At 40.3% G+C, this 18,823-nt stretch overlaps 1 protein-coding gene across 1 annotated transcript in view; it reads left to right on the forward strand.

Moving 5' to 3' along the window:
• The window catches only part of FRMPD4 (FERM and PDZ domain containing 4), an 836,952-nt gene that overhangs the window by 41,112 nt on the left and 777,017 nt on the right, over positions 1-18,823 (forward strand). Inside the window, exons 3-4 of the mRNA XM_032391205.1 lie at positions 1,123-1,252; positions 15,941-16,064. Of these exons, the coding sequence (XP_032247096.1) occupies positions 1,186-1,252; positions 15,941-16,064 (191 nt within the window). The 5' untranslated portion in view covers positions 1,123-1,185. The remainder of the gene's footprint in view (positions 1-1,122; positions 1,253-15,940; positions 16,065-18,823) is intronic.

Raw genomic sequence — 18,823 nt, forward strand, 5'->3', positions numbered from 1 at the left:
GCTTTGGGTTCTGCTTGGTCTTGCATTGAAATAATTCTATGTTTAGGACCTTGCCGTTGGTTGCCTTGGATCTCCCGGTGCTATCACAAGTTTGGGCTGTGACTTTGCTGCAGGTGCTAACAGGAGGAGACAATAGGCTGCCAGGCAGAGGCAGAGGGAGGGAAAACTGGATTCCCACACATCCTGCGGCCTTGGCAAGTGGCACACATCGCATGAGTCTGTGAAAGTAACTTCTACTGAGAGTATGTGCCATAAATAAACAAAGACTGCTCAGAAAGTTAACAGGAATGAAGGAATGAGGGAGGGAAAAGAGAGGAGCCTGGGTAAGGACTGAAGGCCCTTGAAGGGCACTGGATTGGCAGCACTAACTGGGTGGTCAGACACAGCAGAGGGTGGAGGACAGAGGAAGCCAGCTAGGGGATGCGAGAGCCCACAGGAATCAGCCAAGACTGTGAACAGGGTAAGTCGAAGAGAAGGGGAAAGTGGCCTGTGGTTTTGATTTGCATGCACAACTGGACAATTAGGAGCTCTTGGTATCCTTTAGGGAAAGCCTGCGTTTCTTCCTGAGTGACTGAGGGGTTATTTAACAAATGCAAAAGCAACCAGGCCTATTGTCTTTATATGCAAAACCATCCTATGATTCTTCTGTTGCTCTGGGAATATTGTAGAGAATTGATGCCACATTTACTCCTGAAGACTTCCACTCATCTGCTGATCCCCTAAGAACAAAGACACATTCCAAAATTGGAGAGTTTAATGGACATTTTCCATTGACCATCCCATGCTTTGATTTTGTTGGCATTCTTAATTTCTGTTTATAGTAAAATGTGAGTGTTTCCCTGGGTAGTAAAATGGATTTTTCTCTAGTAAATGTTTGTTCCTGTGCAGAAAAATGTGAACAAGGCTTTATAAATCATTGTTACGAGTAGTTTCGTAAAGTTAATCATTATTTAAATTGAGGGTGGTAGAGATAGAAAAGTCGGAAGAACAGCTATTTGTGACATTTTTAGGAGACGAATTCTCGTAATGAGTAAAACTGAGTGGATTTTACTGTTCTTTAAAAATGTATAACACATTTTGTACAAAGAAGGTAGTCAAAACCAGATATCATTTATCTTCTAGGTGGACGGAAAAGAGACCAAGAGAAAAAAATAAGTGGCTTAATGACCCAACTTTACCCAGAGAATGGAAAATAAAATGCAAGATTCCAAACCCTGCCCTTCCATTTCATCTTCATTTTTGAAAAATACAGGTGAGCATCATCATTTTGAAAATTGATCTAGTGACTATGAAAGTAAAGTGGCCAAGACAGCAGTGCAGATCTGATTCAAAGATTGGTTTGGTTTTCTTGCAAATACAATTAGAATGGTATTGTTTTCTTATTTGTGAATGTGGAAATGTGTGACTTGATTTTTTTTAAAGCACATCTCTGTGCGGAGCGCCTGGGTGGCTCAGTTGTTAAGCGTCTGCCTTCGGCTCAGGTCATGGTCCCACGGTCCTGGGATCGAGCCCCACATCGGGCTCCCTGTTCCACGGGAAGCCTGCTTCTCCCTCTCCGACTCCCCCTGCTTGTGTTCCCTCTCTCGCTCTGTCTTTGTCAAATAAATAAATAAAATCTTAAAAGAAAACAACCTCTGTGAGTTGTGTAGGACATACGAAGATGGGCTACACAGAACTCAGTCTCCACGGGAGGGACAACTACGACAATAACCACAGCTTAGGGAGTACTCATTCTGTGTGGGACATTATACTAATGTGTGCTCTCTAGGTTTTCCAGTGAATCCTTATCATAAGATTCATTAGGTAAGTATTTTCAGCATTTTATGACTATGGAAACGGAGGCATAGAGAGGTTAAGACATTGGCTGATGTTCATGTATCTAATATGACTAGTCCAGGTTTGTTATCTCTCTCCAAAGATAATTCTCTTAACCAGGGCAGATTACGTAAGTGGTAAACTGAGTGGTGATAGGAATACACCAGCTCCTCTCACACATTTGATTCTCCTAAAAGGATATCCAGATTGTAGAGTAAGCCAAATCAAAATGCTCTGATTCGTACAAGGCTTTGGCATAGGAATAACTACTATGTGGCCTGGTCTTATGATATCTTCTGTCCATCAGCTACTTGCTTTCAGGAGAAGGACTTCACCAAGTCGGTAGTATCCAGGCAAGTAGTTCAGGTAATAAAGGACTGCGGACATTGAGTTTAGGCAATAGCAGGAGAAACAGGGTGAAAAAGCACAGCTCTCAGTTCTGGGGTCTTAGAAATCCACAGACAGCTACTGGAGGTCCAGGGTAGACAAATTCTGTGAGCTGTAGTGGTGGTCTCCATACTTACTTGTTCACACATCACCTCAGCAAAAAATGCTTCTGTGTATGTGTATATATGTTTATAGATTACACACAGCAGTCCTCTCATACCCGTGGTTTTGCTTTCCGCGGTTTCAGTTACCCTTGGTCAACTGCGGTCTAGAGGTAGATGATCGTTCTTCTGACATATCATCAGAAGGTCAGTAGGAGCCCAGGGCTCCATCACAGTGCCCACGTCATTAGTCTCATGTCATCTCATCACGCAGGCATTGTGTCATCTCATCATCACAAGAAAGGTGAGGACAGCACGATACAATTATTTTGAGGAGAGAGACCACATTCACATAGCCTTTATTATAGTATATTGTTATAGTTGTTCTGTTTTATTATTAGTTATTGTTGTTCATCTCTTACTGTGCCTAATTTATAAACTCTGTCATAGGTATGTATGTGTAGGACAAAACATCGCATAGATGTGCTTCATTACTACCCGCCGTTTCAGGCATCCACTGGGGGTCTTGGAATGCATTTCCCTCAGATAAGGGAGGATGACTGTGCTACTGAATTAATATATTAACAGATCTTCAGTGAGAGTTTTATTTATTTTTTTTAAAGATTTATTTGTTTATTTGAGAGAGAGAGTGTGTGCACAAGCAGGGGGAGGGGCAGAAGGAGAGAGAGAATCTTTAAGCAGACTCCCCACTGAGCACGGAGCCCAACATGGGGCTTGATCCTGCGACCCATGAGATCACGACCTGAGCCGAAACCAAGAGTCAGACACTCAACCAACTTAGCCACCCAGGCGCCCCTCAATGAGACCTGAGACTTTTAAACATACATCAGGTTTAGTAAAATTTTGCAAAGTAATGGACTGAATGTTGTCTCATGGTTTCTTAAAAAATTTTAATTCCAGTATACTTAACATACAACATTATATTAGTTTCAGGTGTACAATATAGTGATCTAACACTTCCATACATCACCCTGTGCTCATCACGATGAGTGCACACCTTAATCTCCATCACCTGTTTCACCCATCCCCCCAACCACCTCCGCTCTGATAACCATCAGTTTGTAGTTGAGTCTGTTTCTTAGTTTCTCTCTCTCTTTCTCCCTCTCTCTCTCTGCCCCCCTTTTTTCTTTGCTTGTTTTGTTTTGTTTCTTTAATTCCACATATGAGTGAAGTCATATGGTATTTGTCTTTCTCTGACTGACTTATTTCACTTAGCATAATGGTCTCTAGTACTAGTCATATCATTGTAAATGGCAAGACTTCATTCTTTTATTATGGCTGAATAATACTCTATTATACACACACACACACACACACACACACACACCCTACATCTTCTTTATCAATTCATCAGTCAGTGGACACTTGGTCTGCTTCCTCATAAAACCGTGAGGTTCATAATATTACTGAAAAATATGGTAGTGGTTTGTTTTCATAGTCTGGGTGTTTAGTTTTAAAATATTTTGTGAATTTTGATGACTTCGTGCTACCATTAACCAATTTCTAAGATGGAAATATGCTTTTGTGCTGAGATTGATGACTAACAGTACCGTATGTAGGGAGTCTTCTTAATTTCAGTGTTGTGTGGCTGATTTCTCCTTGGATCTGATTATATCAGTATTTTTTTTCAAGTACTGCATATCATAACTTATTGGTAGATTATAATATTAATATCAAAACCTATTGGTGGGTTATAATATTAATAGTAACTAATACCACTTTTTAATAAAATAAAAGACAAAATGTTAGAGTATGTTATTAATAAGTATTGTTTTGAGAAACTCTTCTTTCAGTTATATACCCATATCTCTGTATTTGTATATATTTACACATCTATATATACATATCTAAATACTGAATTATGACATGAAATGTGGCAGTCAGACGCTTTTGAAAGTATTGAGTTACATCATTATTGTTTTTACTCAGGACTTGTCGTTGTTCAAGAGGTTATAATAGGAGAAGGAGAAACGTAAACTCTATTTTCTTGCTTTTCTCTTGTGCTTGCATTATTTGCATTAGTGTTAGTCCTTGATTCTTTTACACAGAGCTTTTTAAGCCATTCATGTGTTGTGTGAGGGTTCATTTAGTTACAAGTAGAGAGTATAATCTGTAAATTCACTTAGCCAGGTACGTATCAACTGCAACAGAACAGAAGTATTCCGGGTGCCTGACAAACCCTTTGAATATAACTCTTTTCCCTCAGGAGATTTCCAGTAACATACTTGGCTCATGACCTTCAGCTATCCCGACTGAGAGAGAGTACCCCTGACAATCTTTATATGACCTATTGGCAAAGCTTAATTTCTTTCTTACTATTTTAGACAAAAAATACATGTAAATTAAAGTGCTGATATTATCATCTTGCACCCCAGTGGATTGTTTTGGGTCATGCCCTGTGGGGCGTGGGCCCTGCTTTATAGACACGTTCTCTAGTTGCAGCCACCCCGCCTTCTGTTTTGACGTCCTGTCACACCATTGTACCTGCTCTAGCCTGACCACACTGAACACACCAAACAAGTTCCTGTCTCAGGCCATTGGAACAAGAGCTTCTCACTATCCCACATGATCCCGATGAGTCTAGATTTTGTCATTATGCAGCACTTGGCTCAAAAATACCTTCTTGAAGAGGACCTTCCTGATTATGGTATTTCATATAGCCCCCTCCTCTTTCCACAGCCCCCAGTTACTCTCTATTCCATTATTCTCTTTTATTTATTTTCACAGAAGTTATCACTCTCTGTTTAATCCCACCCCCACACTCTAAACCCCTCTAGAATGAGATCTTATGTCTACATTATACCCCAATATCCCCAGGATGTTTTGGGGGCTGGTAAATATTTCGGGAGAAATTCAAAAAATGACTTAACATTTCTCCTGTCCCTCTGCCTCACTTGAGCCAGTGCCTTTGGACCTAGTTTTCTCATTTTTCTCTGAAACCAGTTCCTCCTCATGGTATCAGTTGGCAGAGACACTGTATTTGTAACCTACAACCACCCACTTGTAGGGTAAGCCAAATGCTGTGAGAACTCCCTGGAAGAAATGCTCATGACCAGGGGTTGGGTAGGGATGCTAGTGGTAGTCCTGGATGGTTTATTTTTGGTAATAAAATGATTATTCCACTTAGGCATTTGAGAACAGAGACCTACAACTGTCAATGAATTATGCTATTAGCTCTAAAGGACATCAAATTTTTGTGTCCATAGACAATTTCCATGATCAGAAATTTAATCTCCAATTGGAGATGTTTTCTTGAAACACAGGTAGTAGAAACTGCTAAATTTTATCCCTGTAGACAAAATATTACACTCTGAATTTGGAGTTAATCAACTGTACCTAAATGCCCTACCATCCTGCCTTATGTTTGGTACTCAGTAGACTCTATAGGTATTAGTTAGACGAATAAATAAATAAACATAGTCAGTCATGGGAGTTGGGTCTGGCCTGGCTCTGACATTATTCAGTTGTGCAACCTGGATCAGGGTCTGACAAACTATGGCTCATAGGCCCAGTTCAGGCCACCACCAGTTTTTATAAATAAAGTTTTATTGGAACACAGACATGCTCGTTTGTTGAAATATTGCCTTTCACATGACAGTGGCAGATGAGACCATATAGCCCACAAAGCCTAAAATATTTACTGGGAAAGTTTGCTGACCCCTGGGCTGGAGAATGTCACTTAACTTCTCCCGGCACTGATTTTGTCATTCATAAAATGAGTTGAATGGACTCAGTGGTGTCTGAGGTCCTTCTCAGAGCTCACATCTGCATTTCCTGGAATCCAAGAGACTATGTTTGGAAACTCAGAGTGATATGGATTTAAGGTTACCCTCATTGTCTTCTTAGAAAACATGATTTCAAGAAGCTATGTTTTCATTAAATGGACATAAATGTTTTACCGCATGTGTCTTAAAGACGTATGGAGCATTCCAGGTTGAGTTAATTTCTCTGGTTTGGTGTTTAAGTGCTTGGAGCAGCAGACTTACTGTGCTGCTTAGTTCCTTCCCACTGCTTTTACCAAGGGCTTTGCTAAAGTGAAAATCAAGAGTTTGTAAAGAAATTCTGAAAGGTGGGTTTGCTTATTATTTATAATGCTTTAGGTGTAGGTCTAGTATATTGAGTTAAGTGAAAAATAGGGGCGCCTGGGTGGCTCAGTCGTTAAGTGTCTGCCTTCGGCTCAGGTCATGATCCCAGTGTCCTGGGATCTAGCCCCCATTGGGCTCCCTGTTCAGCAGGGAGCCTGCTTCTCCCTCTCCCACTCCCTGTGCTTATGTTCCCTCCCTTGCTATCTCTGTCAAATAAATAAATAAAAATCTTTAAAAAAAAAGAAGTGAAAAATAATGTTAAATATAACATTAAAATCTCAGCTGAATTTCTTTGACTTACTGTGAGGTCATTTATGGGCCAAATAAGAAAATTATTAGTTGCTACATGTTGCAGAAGAAAAATTCTGGTTTGGGAAGAAAAAATTGTCTATTAAGTTAGAATCAATTACTTTATCTTGATTGGTTTTCTTGTTTGGATTTAAATTACGAACGCTTAAGTAAATAAAAGCGTCGTGGATACCTTTCAAAGATCATTAGATCTGCAAAAATTTTGTTCAGGTCACAGAATTTGCATTGGATGTTTCTTCTTACCATCTTCGTCCTTAGCTCCTTCTATTTCTATTGCCTGCACCCTATATCAGAGATCACAGATGAACAACATAATCAAATCATGTAGTCAGGAGTTTCTAACAAACTGAACAAAAAGAAGTGGAATACATTGAATTTTTATGTGAGGATAAGCAATGAATTACAATTCAGGGACTCTGTCCCTTAGTCATTAAACATTTATTGAGCATCTACTATGTGGCAGGTCTACACCAGGAGCTGGAATATTTCAGTTACATGTTATCTTTTATAGATCGCAAATCTATAGAAATTTAGAGATTTCACACCATGATCCCACTTGATTTTCACACAAAACTTTGGGAGCGAATCAGAACAAGGATTCCGTCCACCCCTAAGGTTTGTGTGGGACTCCTCTGGAGGAATACTGGAGTGATAGAGTGGAGAGGTGAGCCCAGCTTGCTCTGGCCTCCTCCAGGTGAGTTTTTTAAGATGGGATCTTCGTGTGAACTGGGGAACACTGGGCACCTCAATAACCTGAGGATGGGGAACAGAAAAAGGTCTGGTGCAGGGCAACCTCTGCATGCAAGAGGTGTGATTCCTAACTTACATCCTCCTCTGTCTCCCAGACCCAAGCAGGAGGCTGCATTGTCAGCTCACAGTGAGAACGTCCCTTCTGGGCCTACGTAATTACCAGATAACTCTGGTGTTTGCCCAACACCCCACTCCTAACCAAACTCAAAGAGCTACTTCTCTCTTGGGTGTAGAATGCTCACACCGGCGTCCATGAACTGTGAACATTCTTTGCACATCACCCATCAGTGTTTGATGGTGACCTCATAATAATAGAAATAGCATCTTAGACCTGTCAATAGGTAACTCTTTGCCTTTGGGTAAGTAATTCCCTGAGCCATAACACCCTGATCTGTGAAATAAGGGAGTTGGACTCGATTATCTTTGAGGTCTTTCCCAATTCTTACTTCCCATGATTTTTGGACTTAAACTTGATTCCCAAATTAACTCAGTTTATACAGGGCTCATGATCCAGAGATATCACTGTAGCAGATGCTGTCACGGTAGTGCCTGTTCATCTCCCTTTGGCACTCCCCATTTCTGCAGGCTTTCACTACCACTCTGCCAGAGGCTTTCATCTGGCTGCCGAGACATGCTTGGCTGGAAATGCAGGGGAATTCAGATCCTCAGCAGTGGTCCTCAATTAATGCCAAATGTGAGCTGAAGAAAGATATTGCAGCGTTCTTGTTCCTTGGGGGAGACAGCTCTGAAGCAGGTTCTTGCTTATCCACAGCAGTAACTTGTTGGTTAATGCACACCGCATTGACTTCCTTCTCTTCCCTCTCTTATGTCACCTCCCAGATAAACCACTTGCACTCAGATCTTTCCCTCAGGGCCTGCTTCTAGGGCGGGGGGTGGGCGAACCCAACCTAAGACTAGTCCCAAGCAAGTCCTACTGTAATTCACCTAGTAGCACATGCATTAATTCACGGTGGTCAGTTCCTTGAGGAATGTATCTTGTTTACCCTGACTAGGTAAACAAATAAAAATACAGGACTCCCAGTTATATCTGAATTTCAGATAATGTCAAATAATTGTTTAGTATAAGTATATCCCATCTCAAATATTACATGGAATATACTTACACTAAAAAAAATCATTGTTTATCTGAAATTCAAATATAGTGGGTGTCCTATATATTACCTGTCATCCTTAATCCCAGCTCTCATTGGGGGCAGTGGGCATTGCACCGAACCAATTCCAGAGCTGAGGAAAGGAGGGTGATTGGGACTGGCTTAGAAGATGTAGAACATAGAGGGAGTGAAGCAGACCTGAATAGCAGTGCTTTAGAGATAAAGACATGTTGAGTATCAAATAGGAGATGGGTATGAAGTGGTGGATGATGAATGATCAAAGAGTTTGGGCAAGGAGACAAAAACTGGGTACAACAAAACTGCAACCAGCAGTCTCAAACATTGTGGGGAAGGAGATGCCGAAGTCAGTGAACTTGCCCAGACATTATTCATTTCTCTAGCCCTGCTGCCTAGCACAGTACCTGGCTCACTCTGGGTACTCAGTAAACATTGAATGAATGATAGGGAAGGAAGATCGGTGGAAACAGGAAATTCTGCCTTTGTGAGTTTTATGGAAAATGGTGCCCACTAAAAACTGCACAGGGCCTTTTAGAGCAATGACTTGCATCTGATTATAGAAGCATAGAAAATATGAATTGCTGTGCAAATTCTAAGTAATGAGCTTTTCTAATCCTTTCCTCATTTTTCATTGCACGGACAATTCAACTTAAATCTTTCATGGCTAGCCAGGTTTTTGAATGCCACTTGTATGTTCAAAGCTAATTTATTTAATAGCCAACTTATCTGAACCTTGAACAATATTACTGGAGCATTTAGATTGACAGAGGGAATTTGGGATGAGAAAATTCCCCATTCAATTTCAGAAGATTGTAATCAATTTATGTTTTTAATGACATTTCCTTTTCTTTCTACAGGAAGGATAAAATCTCACCCTATGTTTATGATTTCTAACTATAAGTTCAAAGTTGAAAAAGATTGGTTTTATCCTCAGTAAGCTATGTGAAATTTCCTAACTCTTTTATAGAGAAAATAAAAGGAAATACAAAAATAAATGACAGCATATAGATAACAGAAGAGTAGCACTAACATGTCCTCAATTTTCATTAAAGTCAGCTTTTATTGTTACTAGACAAAAAATTTTGTATGAAACACAAAGCAGGCCAGTCTCCAAAGGGTGGTTTCAACTTAAAATCATTCATTCTGTGGATGATGTATCTTTAGAGTTAACATGTTCATTCTGTGTTAACAGTGTGCCAACCACATGAGAAGGGCAGAAATCTGTATATGGAGAAATACCAAAAATGCACCTAGGAATTCAAAATAATATATATCTTAATGTAAAGTTAAAGATGTATTTGTTCTCACTTTTCTATCAGAAGTAAAAGGTTTCTCTGATGCTATAGAGCTGTTAAAAAGAGAACCATAGGCCCCAAATGGAGTCACTTGTACCAGGCCCACCTCACCAAACCAGGGCTTGATACCTAACGTAATCGCAGTTTCAGACTTCCCTGGGAATACAGTCTTCATGGGTCAGTCTGGAATTTTCTGGTTAGCACAAATGAGGTAATCTGCCACATAGACTCTCTTCTATCCCCCAAAGGGAGATGATGTAATCTGCTCTTTCTTTATCCCTGTTCCCTTCTGTCTATAAAAGCCTTCCATTTTGTACAGCTCCTTGGGTTCCTTTCTACTTGCTAGATGGGATGCGGCCCAATTCATGAATCATTCAACATAGCCAATTAAATCTTGAAGTTTTACTCTGTTGAATTTTTGTTATTTAATAGAGCCAATGATATTACTTTGAGGTTTATTACCAAATCTGTGTGGTACTGTCATAGAAGTTTGCAGAAGAAGTAAAGGGAGGTCTCCTGTTTCTGAGAGTGGCAGGGTCAGTTATTCAGACCAGTTCTCTGGATAAAATATTTTTTATAAAGCTTAAAATTACCAAAGAGCTGACAAAAGCACAAAAGTGAAGGAAAATGTAAAATAACACGCGTTGGCGAGGATGCGGCGAATCGAAACCCTTGTGCATTGCTGTGGGCATGAAAAATGGTGTAGCTGTTCTGGAAAACAGTTTGGCAGTTTCTCAAAAAGTTAAACATAGAAATACCATATGATCCAGTAATTTCACTGCTAGGTGTATATTCAAAAGAATCAAAAGCAGGAACTCAAACATACTTGTACGCCAATATTCACAGCAACATTTGTCACCATAGGCAAAAGGTGGAAACAACCCAAGTGTCCATCAGCAGATAAATGGATAAAAACGTGGTCTATCCATTACCATAGAATATTACTCATCTATTAAAAAGGAATGAAATTCTCACACATGTAACAACACGGATAAACTTTGAAAGCATCATGTTAAGTAAAATAAGCCAAACACTAAAGAACAAATACTGTGTGGTTTCACTTATATGAGGAGGTACCTAGAGTAGGCAAATTCACGGAGACAGAAAGTAGAATAGAGGTTACCAGGGACTGTGGGAAGGGGTTATGGGGAATTACTGCTTCAGGGGTACAGAGTTTCTTTTGGGGATGATGAAAAAGTTCTAGAAATGGATAGAGGTGAGGTGATGGTTGCATGGCACTGTGAGTGTACTTAATGTCACTGAACTGTACGTTTAAAAATGGTTAGAATGGCAAATTTAATGTTATTATATGTATATTTAATCAGAGGGGGAAAAAAAAAAGGAAAAAAGTGAAGGAGAAACCCAACAGGTAAATGAGCACAGAAGCTGCTTTTGACCCAAAGGCATTTACCAATTTTCAGAATATTAAGACCTATTCTTTATAGCTTCCTGCAGCAAGAGAGACAGAGAAAGCAAAGCATAGAGTCTTTTTGTTGGGTTTTTAATACTCATCTCGTTAATTTTATCCTGATTGTGTTCATGAGGTTTCTGAATCAGAGACAGACTATCATTAGTGTTATTTACATAATAATCTTTGCATTGGCCTCCTTGCCCCAGACCTTACCGCCTGGGGCCTCACAATTAAAGTCAGATGGAAAAAATCTCTCCTGTGAGGGACCAGATGATGCATAGGTGAGGGATGGAGAAGAATGGATTTTCTCTGCTTATATACAGGAGAAAAAGGCAATTGTCTCCCCCTCTTCTCTCAAAAAGAGGGAATAAAACTTTTGCTTCTTGGGGATGGGGTGAAAGGATCCTGGGTTCTCACTCTAACCTTTTGGAATGTATCTTTTTAATGACTTGATAAGCCTGAATGGCTGGCTCCCCAAGGCCCTGGAGCCTCATTTTCCCTTGAAATGTTAACACAAACCTCCAGAGTTAAGTGAATCTCTCTGGAGTTCTCTCAGTATCTATACTGTTCTAAATTACCTTCCCAAGGCTTGCTCTTCGCTCTGGATCCCAAGTTTTCAGCAAAATTTATTCAGAAATCCCCACCTCTGCAGAAACACAAAAATATTTTCTCTGCATCCACCCTGTTGAACACCCCACTTTAAAAATTTTTGATAAAGAAAATTTTTTTTTGATAAAGTTCAGTTTATCAGCTCTTGCCACTATTTAAGAATGATTTCCCCATAAGATCAGGAAAAGGGCAAGGATTTTCCTTCTATTCAGTATTGTACTGGGGGTTCTAACCAGTACATTAAGGCAGGGGGGAGAAGTGGGGAGAGAAGGATAAGAAGAGGAAGAAGCAAAACTGATTTCATTTGTAGATCACATGATCATCTATGTAGAAAATGCTGAAGTAGCTACAAGAAGCCTACTAGCACAATAAGTGAGCTTCGCAAAATTATACACGAGTACCTGTCATGTACGGCAGAATGTGATAGCTGCTTTATAGAGGTACTGTGTCCTTTCCAAGTACTGAGGTGGCGAGATTAATTCTCTTAGAGAAAGTGGAAGGCATCATAGGAGTAAGCTGTGAATCAGGTGTTTGAGGAAAGATTGATTTTGGTCAGGAAGAAGGCAGTTGGTGTTCTAATGGGAGGACAGAGAAAAAACAAATGTTTGGAGGTGGAAAATGATGGCACTGAAATGTCAGACCTTGAATGTCAGACCCAGAATTAAGGACTTTATCTGAACAATTTGAAATAATTCTCAACAGCTTCCTTAGAGTGTTGTAAAATTATCTTCTCAACTATAAAATAGTAGTCTTATTTTTCTATTGGCTAGTCAAAAAAGATTATTATGTTCATAGGTAATTTAAAATCACTCAATGGGACGCCTGGGTGGCTCAGTTGGTTAAGTGTCTGTCTTCGGCTCAGGTCGTGATCCCGGAGTCCTGGGATCGAGCCCTACATCAGGCTCCCTGCTCAGCGGGGGGCCTGCTTCTCCCTCTCCCTCTGCCCCTCTCCCTGCTCTCTCTCTGTCTCTCTGTCAAATAAATAAATAAAATCTTAAAAAATAATAAATAAAATCACTCAAAGTATACCTTAGTATTTTGAAGTAGGCAAAATAATCCAGTTTGATGTAAAAACAAATGAGAACATGACATGAAATGTTCTAAATCTGCAGCTCTTGGATATTTACCATCTCTCCATAGAATCCTAGAATATAAGCTTTTTGAGGGTAGCAACACGTGATCTAAGTCTTTCATATTTGCCACTGTGCAGACCATTTGGTTGGTTTTTAATAAATCCTTGCTATCCAGCAATGATGTAAAGCTGCAGCAATCCAGTTGGTAGCTCTTGACATTATTAAGAAATGAGTGTTGCCAAGTTAAGAAAAGAAAAGAAAAATCCACAGCACACAGCCAAGGAATAAAGATGGGAAATAGGCTAGAAATAGATTTATTTCTTGAAGCTCCTGCTTCGAGGACCCGGCGCTTAACTGGAGGGTCCTTCCCCCCATCCAGGCCACACTGAGCATCCTGGACATTTCCCAAGGCAGACCGTTTCCTTCTCCTCCAATCCAGTCCATAGAGGAGGCCATGGGTTACCCATTTCAGGACACCAGTGTGCTCAATTAAATACTCTGTTTCTCTTTCCTATCCCAAAGCAAATGGGGCATGCACCTCTCTTCCCCTGCCTATTCAGTACCCTTTTTTTCAGAGGATCCTGAAAGCACAAACCTCAGCACTTCAGAGACTGACCCTCCGCGCTAATTTCCAGAATAAGCCCTGGAGTGGACAGACAGCCGTACTGACACAGTTTACCATGTAAGGAACTTGCCTTCCTTTGGGTCACACCCACTGCTACTCAGAAAGCAAATTCTGAGGCTCCGAAGGCTGTTCTTCTCCCAAGACAACTTCCTGTCTGCAAGACTGCTCCCTTAGACCTACCATTCTTCTTAATGACAAGATGTCCACCATCACCTGTGGACTCGAACTGCACTTTTGCTTTTGAAATCATCTGCCTAATTTTCTCAGTGTTGAATTTAAATAGACTGCTGTTATTGTGTTTAATTGAAAAGGCTTTTTGTGTGTGTGTGCTAATCTGAGGCTCATAAGGAAGCATCTCAACTGGGGTTGGTTAAGGTTACACGAATAGACAGGGAATCTATGTCCTCATTATCTCTGCCTAGATTTGTTTGGCTGTCAAAGATCAGCTCAGAATAGTTTGCCAGAGCAAAACTTACTTGCAATGGGATGACAGAAACCAAGGTAAAATGAAGGATCTGTAATGAAGGAGAAATTAACGTATTTTAAATGGCAGGTTTGGGAGACCTGCAAACTATAGTAGTGTATTAGGACTCTCCAAGAAACAGAACCAATAGAATACACACACACACACACACACACACACACACACACACGCACATATTTGGACAAGGGTTCCTAGAGATGTGTTCTAAGGAATTGGCTCACAGGATTCTGGAGTTTGAGAAGTCCCATGATCTGCCGTCTGTAAGTTGGAGACCCAGGAGAGCCAATGGTGTAAGTTCCAGTCGGAGTGCCTGAGAAGACCCATGGCCCAGCTCAAGACTAGGCAGAGAGAACAAATTCTCCCATCCTCCACCTTTTGTTCTATTCAGACCTCCAGTGGACTGTATGAAGCCCATTCACACTGGGGAGGGCAGTCTTCTTTATTCAGTTTACTGATTCAAATGTTAATCCATTTGGAAGCACCCTCACAGGTACACCCTAAATAATGTTTAACCAAAAATCTGGACACCCCATAGCCCAGTCAAGGTGACACAGAATTAATCATCACAGGTAGTGAGCAGTTTAGCAGATGTCCATGGAGAGTTGGTATTCCCCACCTCAGCTACGTCTCTATTTTGACAAATCAAATTGGCCACCTGCATGTGAGTGGTATGGTTCACGCACAGCCTTGACTTTACCTACCACCTGTCTTTGACAGGAGCCTATCTCAAATGTAAATAACATTCCTCCTCTTTTGAACAACTTCACCCAACAAATGAGTCTAGCACAGTGGTTTCAGCCGGGAGTGATTCTAACTCCTAGGGGGTATTTGGCAAGGTCTGGAAACATTTTGGTTGTCCCAGCTGGGGAGATGCTGCTGGCATCTAGTGGTTAGAGGCCAGGGATGCTGCTCAACAACCTCCAATGTACAGGGCAACCCCACAACAAAGAAATATCTGGCCCAAAATGTCAATAATGCTGAGGTTGAGAAATCCAGGTCTAGAGAAAAAGAGACATTCCAAACTGCTCAACACAGTGTGCCCCCGATGTCGTCCCCTGTCTTGGCCGTGAGAAACCAGCACTTTCTGAAAGCTTCCCGGATTGGCATTTTTCCACTGGGTTTAAATTACTGGGTAGGATCTAGCGTTAAAATTGGCAACTTTTGAATAGCTTTAAGGTAGACATGCTACATATCAAATTTGGATGAAACACAAGAAAGCCATGAGAGCAGTTAGCACTTTGAAATCTAAGAGAGCTGTCTGAGTTGTGTGCAGGTGGCTTTATTCCAGCTCACAGCGCAAAATACCCCGTAGTGAGTTCTCAGATGAGGAAGAGCAAATACTCATTTTCGTCAGAGGCAAATGCGGAAACTGCAGTTGTGACCTCCTCAGACCTTCAGAAGGTGCCAGTTCATTCCCAGTATACTATCACTTTGATTCTAACTGCACTGGGTTGTCTTGATTCATAGTGGTCGGGGGCAGAACTTCGATCAGAAGAAATCTTGTTTCTTGACTTGTCGATTTATATGCTTGAGTCCAAACCTGATTGCTTTTTTCTTAAAGGGGTAACCTGTGCTGCTTTGGTCATGGTCAGGAAAAAAAAGTCCGTTAATAATTTACAAAAGACAGAGCGACTCCTCTTTTGCATCCTCAAATCTCTCAAAGCACGTGATTGTCTAAGCATATCTGGTTTCCAAGTAGCTGAGGGATGAAATAGGATTGGCCTCTCAGCATCGATTCCTCCACTGCTTCCTCTCTCACTCTTCTTGCCTAGCAGTTGTTTGCTATGATACAATCATTCTTCTTTTAAAAGAATAAAGAACGGAGTTCTTTCCTTCCCTCCTTAGGAAAAGGTGGGCTGTTTTGCCTTCCTACCATGGACGAGGATCTTGAAGGAGAAACTTGGCAGACTTTTTCCATTCCCTGGGGCTTCGGCCAGGCAGTAGAGGATGAAGGAGAACATATATGCCAGTGAGTACTAGTCCTCAAGTACAAATATCCGGGGTCTTATCATTGTTTTCTGAGATTAGCTTATGTTTTTCAGTAGGATAAATTTATTTGCACATGGGTTGAAGACCATGTCTCAGAATTCTACAAAAATGATGCCTTTGATAGAAAAGTGATGGGATCCTTCTGAGTTTTGTCTCGGTAATTCTAATTTTTAAAAAAGAATATCGGAGGTGAGGCAGGACTATTCTGTCCAAGAAAAGTATAACAACCATTATACTACTTTGGCTGTTTATTTCCTTAAGACTAACTGTCCAGAGGCACTTTTGGGAAGAGAGAAACTGATTTTTAGCTGCTCGTTCTTATATATGGTATTATAATAGGCTATCATTCACAGTAAACTTTTGACGGTGCTTTTTGCAAGGGAAATTGGATTGTGCTGTGCTTATTTTCTTTTTAAAAGCGGTATCTTCTCAGTGACAAATATATCTGTCAGGATGAAAAGTTTTGATTTTTAAACAGAAAATGCTATGTTGGCTATACAAATTGGTTTGTATTTAATTGCTTATCTTCAGTGGTCTTGATAAATAAGTTTTTTCTCCTTTGGAAAAAAACTTTTTACAGAAATTTCAGATCCTTGATGAGTGACTTATGGTTTATATAAATATGTAAGTCTTTCTTAAGGTTGTTGAAGTTTCAAGTATGAGAAATTTGTCAGTAATGCATACACTTTGGAATGCTAATTGGAATGTTTCCAGTCATTCTGCTATTTAATGCTTTCTCATTAATCACTGGCACTTAGGGATTTGTTTAAATGATACTCTTTCAGCAGATTCTGTGCTTATTGAGGGTTTAAGCATTGCAATAAGAACGTTGTGTGGAGGCCCACGTATAAAGGAACTGCCACAGGTTAAGAGAAGCTCTCCAAATGGGTAAAATTCATTACCTTTGACTTTTATCACTTGACACTTTGAGCCAAATGTGTTTAGAGTTGCCGTAATTTTCCATAGTAGTAATCACTTGGTATACTGTTTTAAAATGGTTTTGACGGTTTGCATGGGTGCAAATGAAACCTCTTTCTGTTATGTAGTTCATTGTAAGGAAAATTTAGAAACTGATGTTGTCATTCTATGGGATTAAAACACACAAAACTGTGACATTTTGGAACTCGCAACTATGATCTCCCAAAACTACTGTTTGCTTGTGATGTCATTTCATTGGATAACTTTTCTTTTTAGTGCACACATTTTCTTCCTGATTTCATACCTGAAGGATGAAATGATTGAATATATTTGGATTAAGGAGAATGACTGCTTAAGACCTAGGATCCTGAGATTTGTGTCTCTTGCTTGCCTGATCAGTAACATGAAAAGAAATGGATTCAGCTCCAAGCTTATTGAAGCCTATTGTTTACAGGTTGGGGAGAAAGTAGGTAATGAAAGAGAAAAGAAATATTGTAAATCAAAATGCTACAGCCAAACCACTGAATTCCGGTTTGATAGTTTGTTGGCCGTAGTTTTAACGCCATGTATCTGGTGAAAAGTCTAGTGTGTCTTGTTTTATTAGAATTAGTGCTAGATAAGTCTCTAAAGACTGAAGTTCTATGTTATCCCTGGATGTACTTAGTCATTAGATGATCCAAGTTAGTATATTATTTGTTTTCTTTTTATACATAAAATATGATTTTATTTTTATGACTCAACACAAAGAGCAAACCATTATTATAACTTCAGCTCGTCTACAGTGGAGGATGCTATCAGGTATAGAACATAGAACTGTGTAATCGTGGTTCAAGATTCAACGGGCAGGGACAATCTTCACAGAGCAAGTGATGCTGGTCCAGTTCGCTCAACTGAGTCTCACTCGTGCTGCTGACTTTTCACAGGAATAAGATCTAAAATCCTTAGTCTGTCCTCCAGTCAGGCAGTGCAGGCTCTCTAGACTGGGAGGTCCCTGAGAATGGTTCACTTTCCTGAAGTTTTATAACCTTCAAAATTAAAGGGACTTGAGGTTGTTTTGTTGTTGATTAAAGAGCACCTGGTTCCTTTGCCCAGTAGAGCCGCCGCACAGAATGGTTAGGACTGTAGTTTCTGGAACTAGTCTGACCTGAGTGTGCACCCTGGTGCTTCATTTACTGGCTGTATGGCTGTGGGCAACTTTGTCAGTTTCATTAAGTCTCAGTCCTCATGTCTATAAAACGAGGATCATCCCTACCTCGTGGGGATGGGGGGTAAGTTAGTTATTACAGGAACATCTCCTTTCACAGTGCCTGGCTCATCCAATTATCTACCTACTGATGATGATTCTTACGGTTCGCTAGTAGGATAGTAGTGATAGCAGAGCCTTTCAGAAACGATCTGGATCGCAAGCCTTCAGTTTCAGTGTAAGTTTGAGAGAAAGTTAGAGGGTGTGTTGCTGTATCTTCTGGTACGAAGATTCTAATCTTCCAGTAGGAAGCATGATTCATTTAGAACTTGGTAGAAGGAGTGAGTACAGGCAGGTAGGAAGGACTGTAATACTTCTCTGCAGTTTCTTTGGTTTTTAAACACAAAGCTTGGTAGAAAGTATAATGAAAACATTAGTGAGGTTAAAAACAGAAGTAAAAAATGGGATGAGTTGATTTCAGTTTAATGAATATTTATGGATAACCTACCAATGTGCTAAGCACTGGGGTACAAAGATAAAAGTCAAGGCTACAGTGGGATGGTGCACCACACCTACTAGAATGGCAAAAAGGAAAAATGCTGACAATGCCAAGTGCTAGACAGGATGTGGAACAACCG

The sequence above is a fragment of the Phoca vitulina genome, unplaced genomic scaffold, assembly GCF_004348235.1.
Source record: "Phoca vitulina isolate PV1807 unplaced genomic scaffold, GSC_HSeal_1.0 scaffold60, whole genome shotgun sequence".
Classification (NCBI taxonomy): Eukaryota; Metazoa; Chordata; class Mammalia; order Carnivora; family Phocidae; genus Phoca; species Phoca vitulina.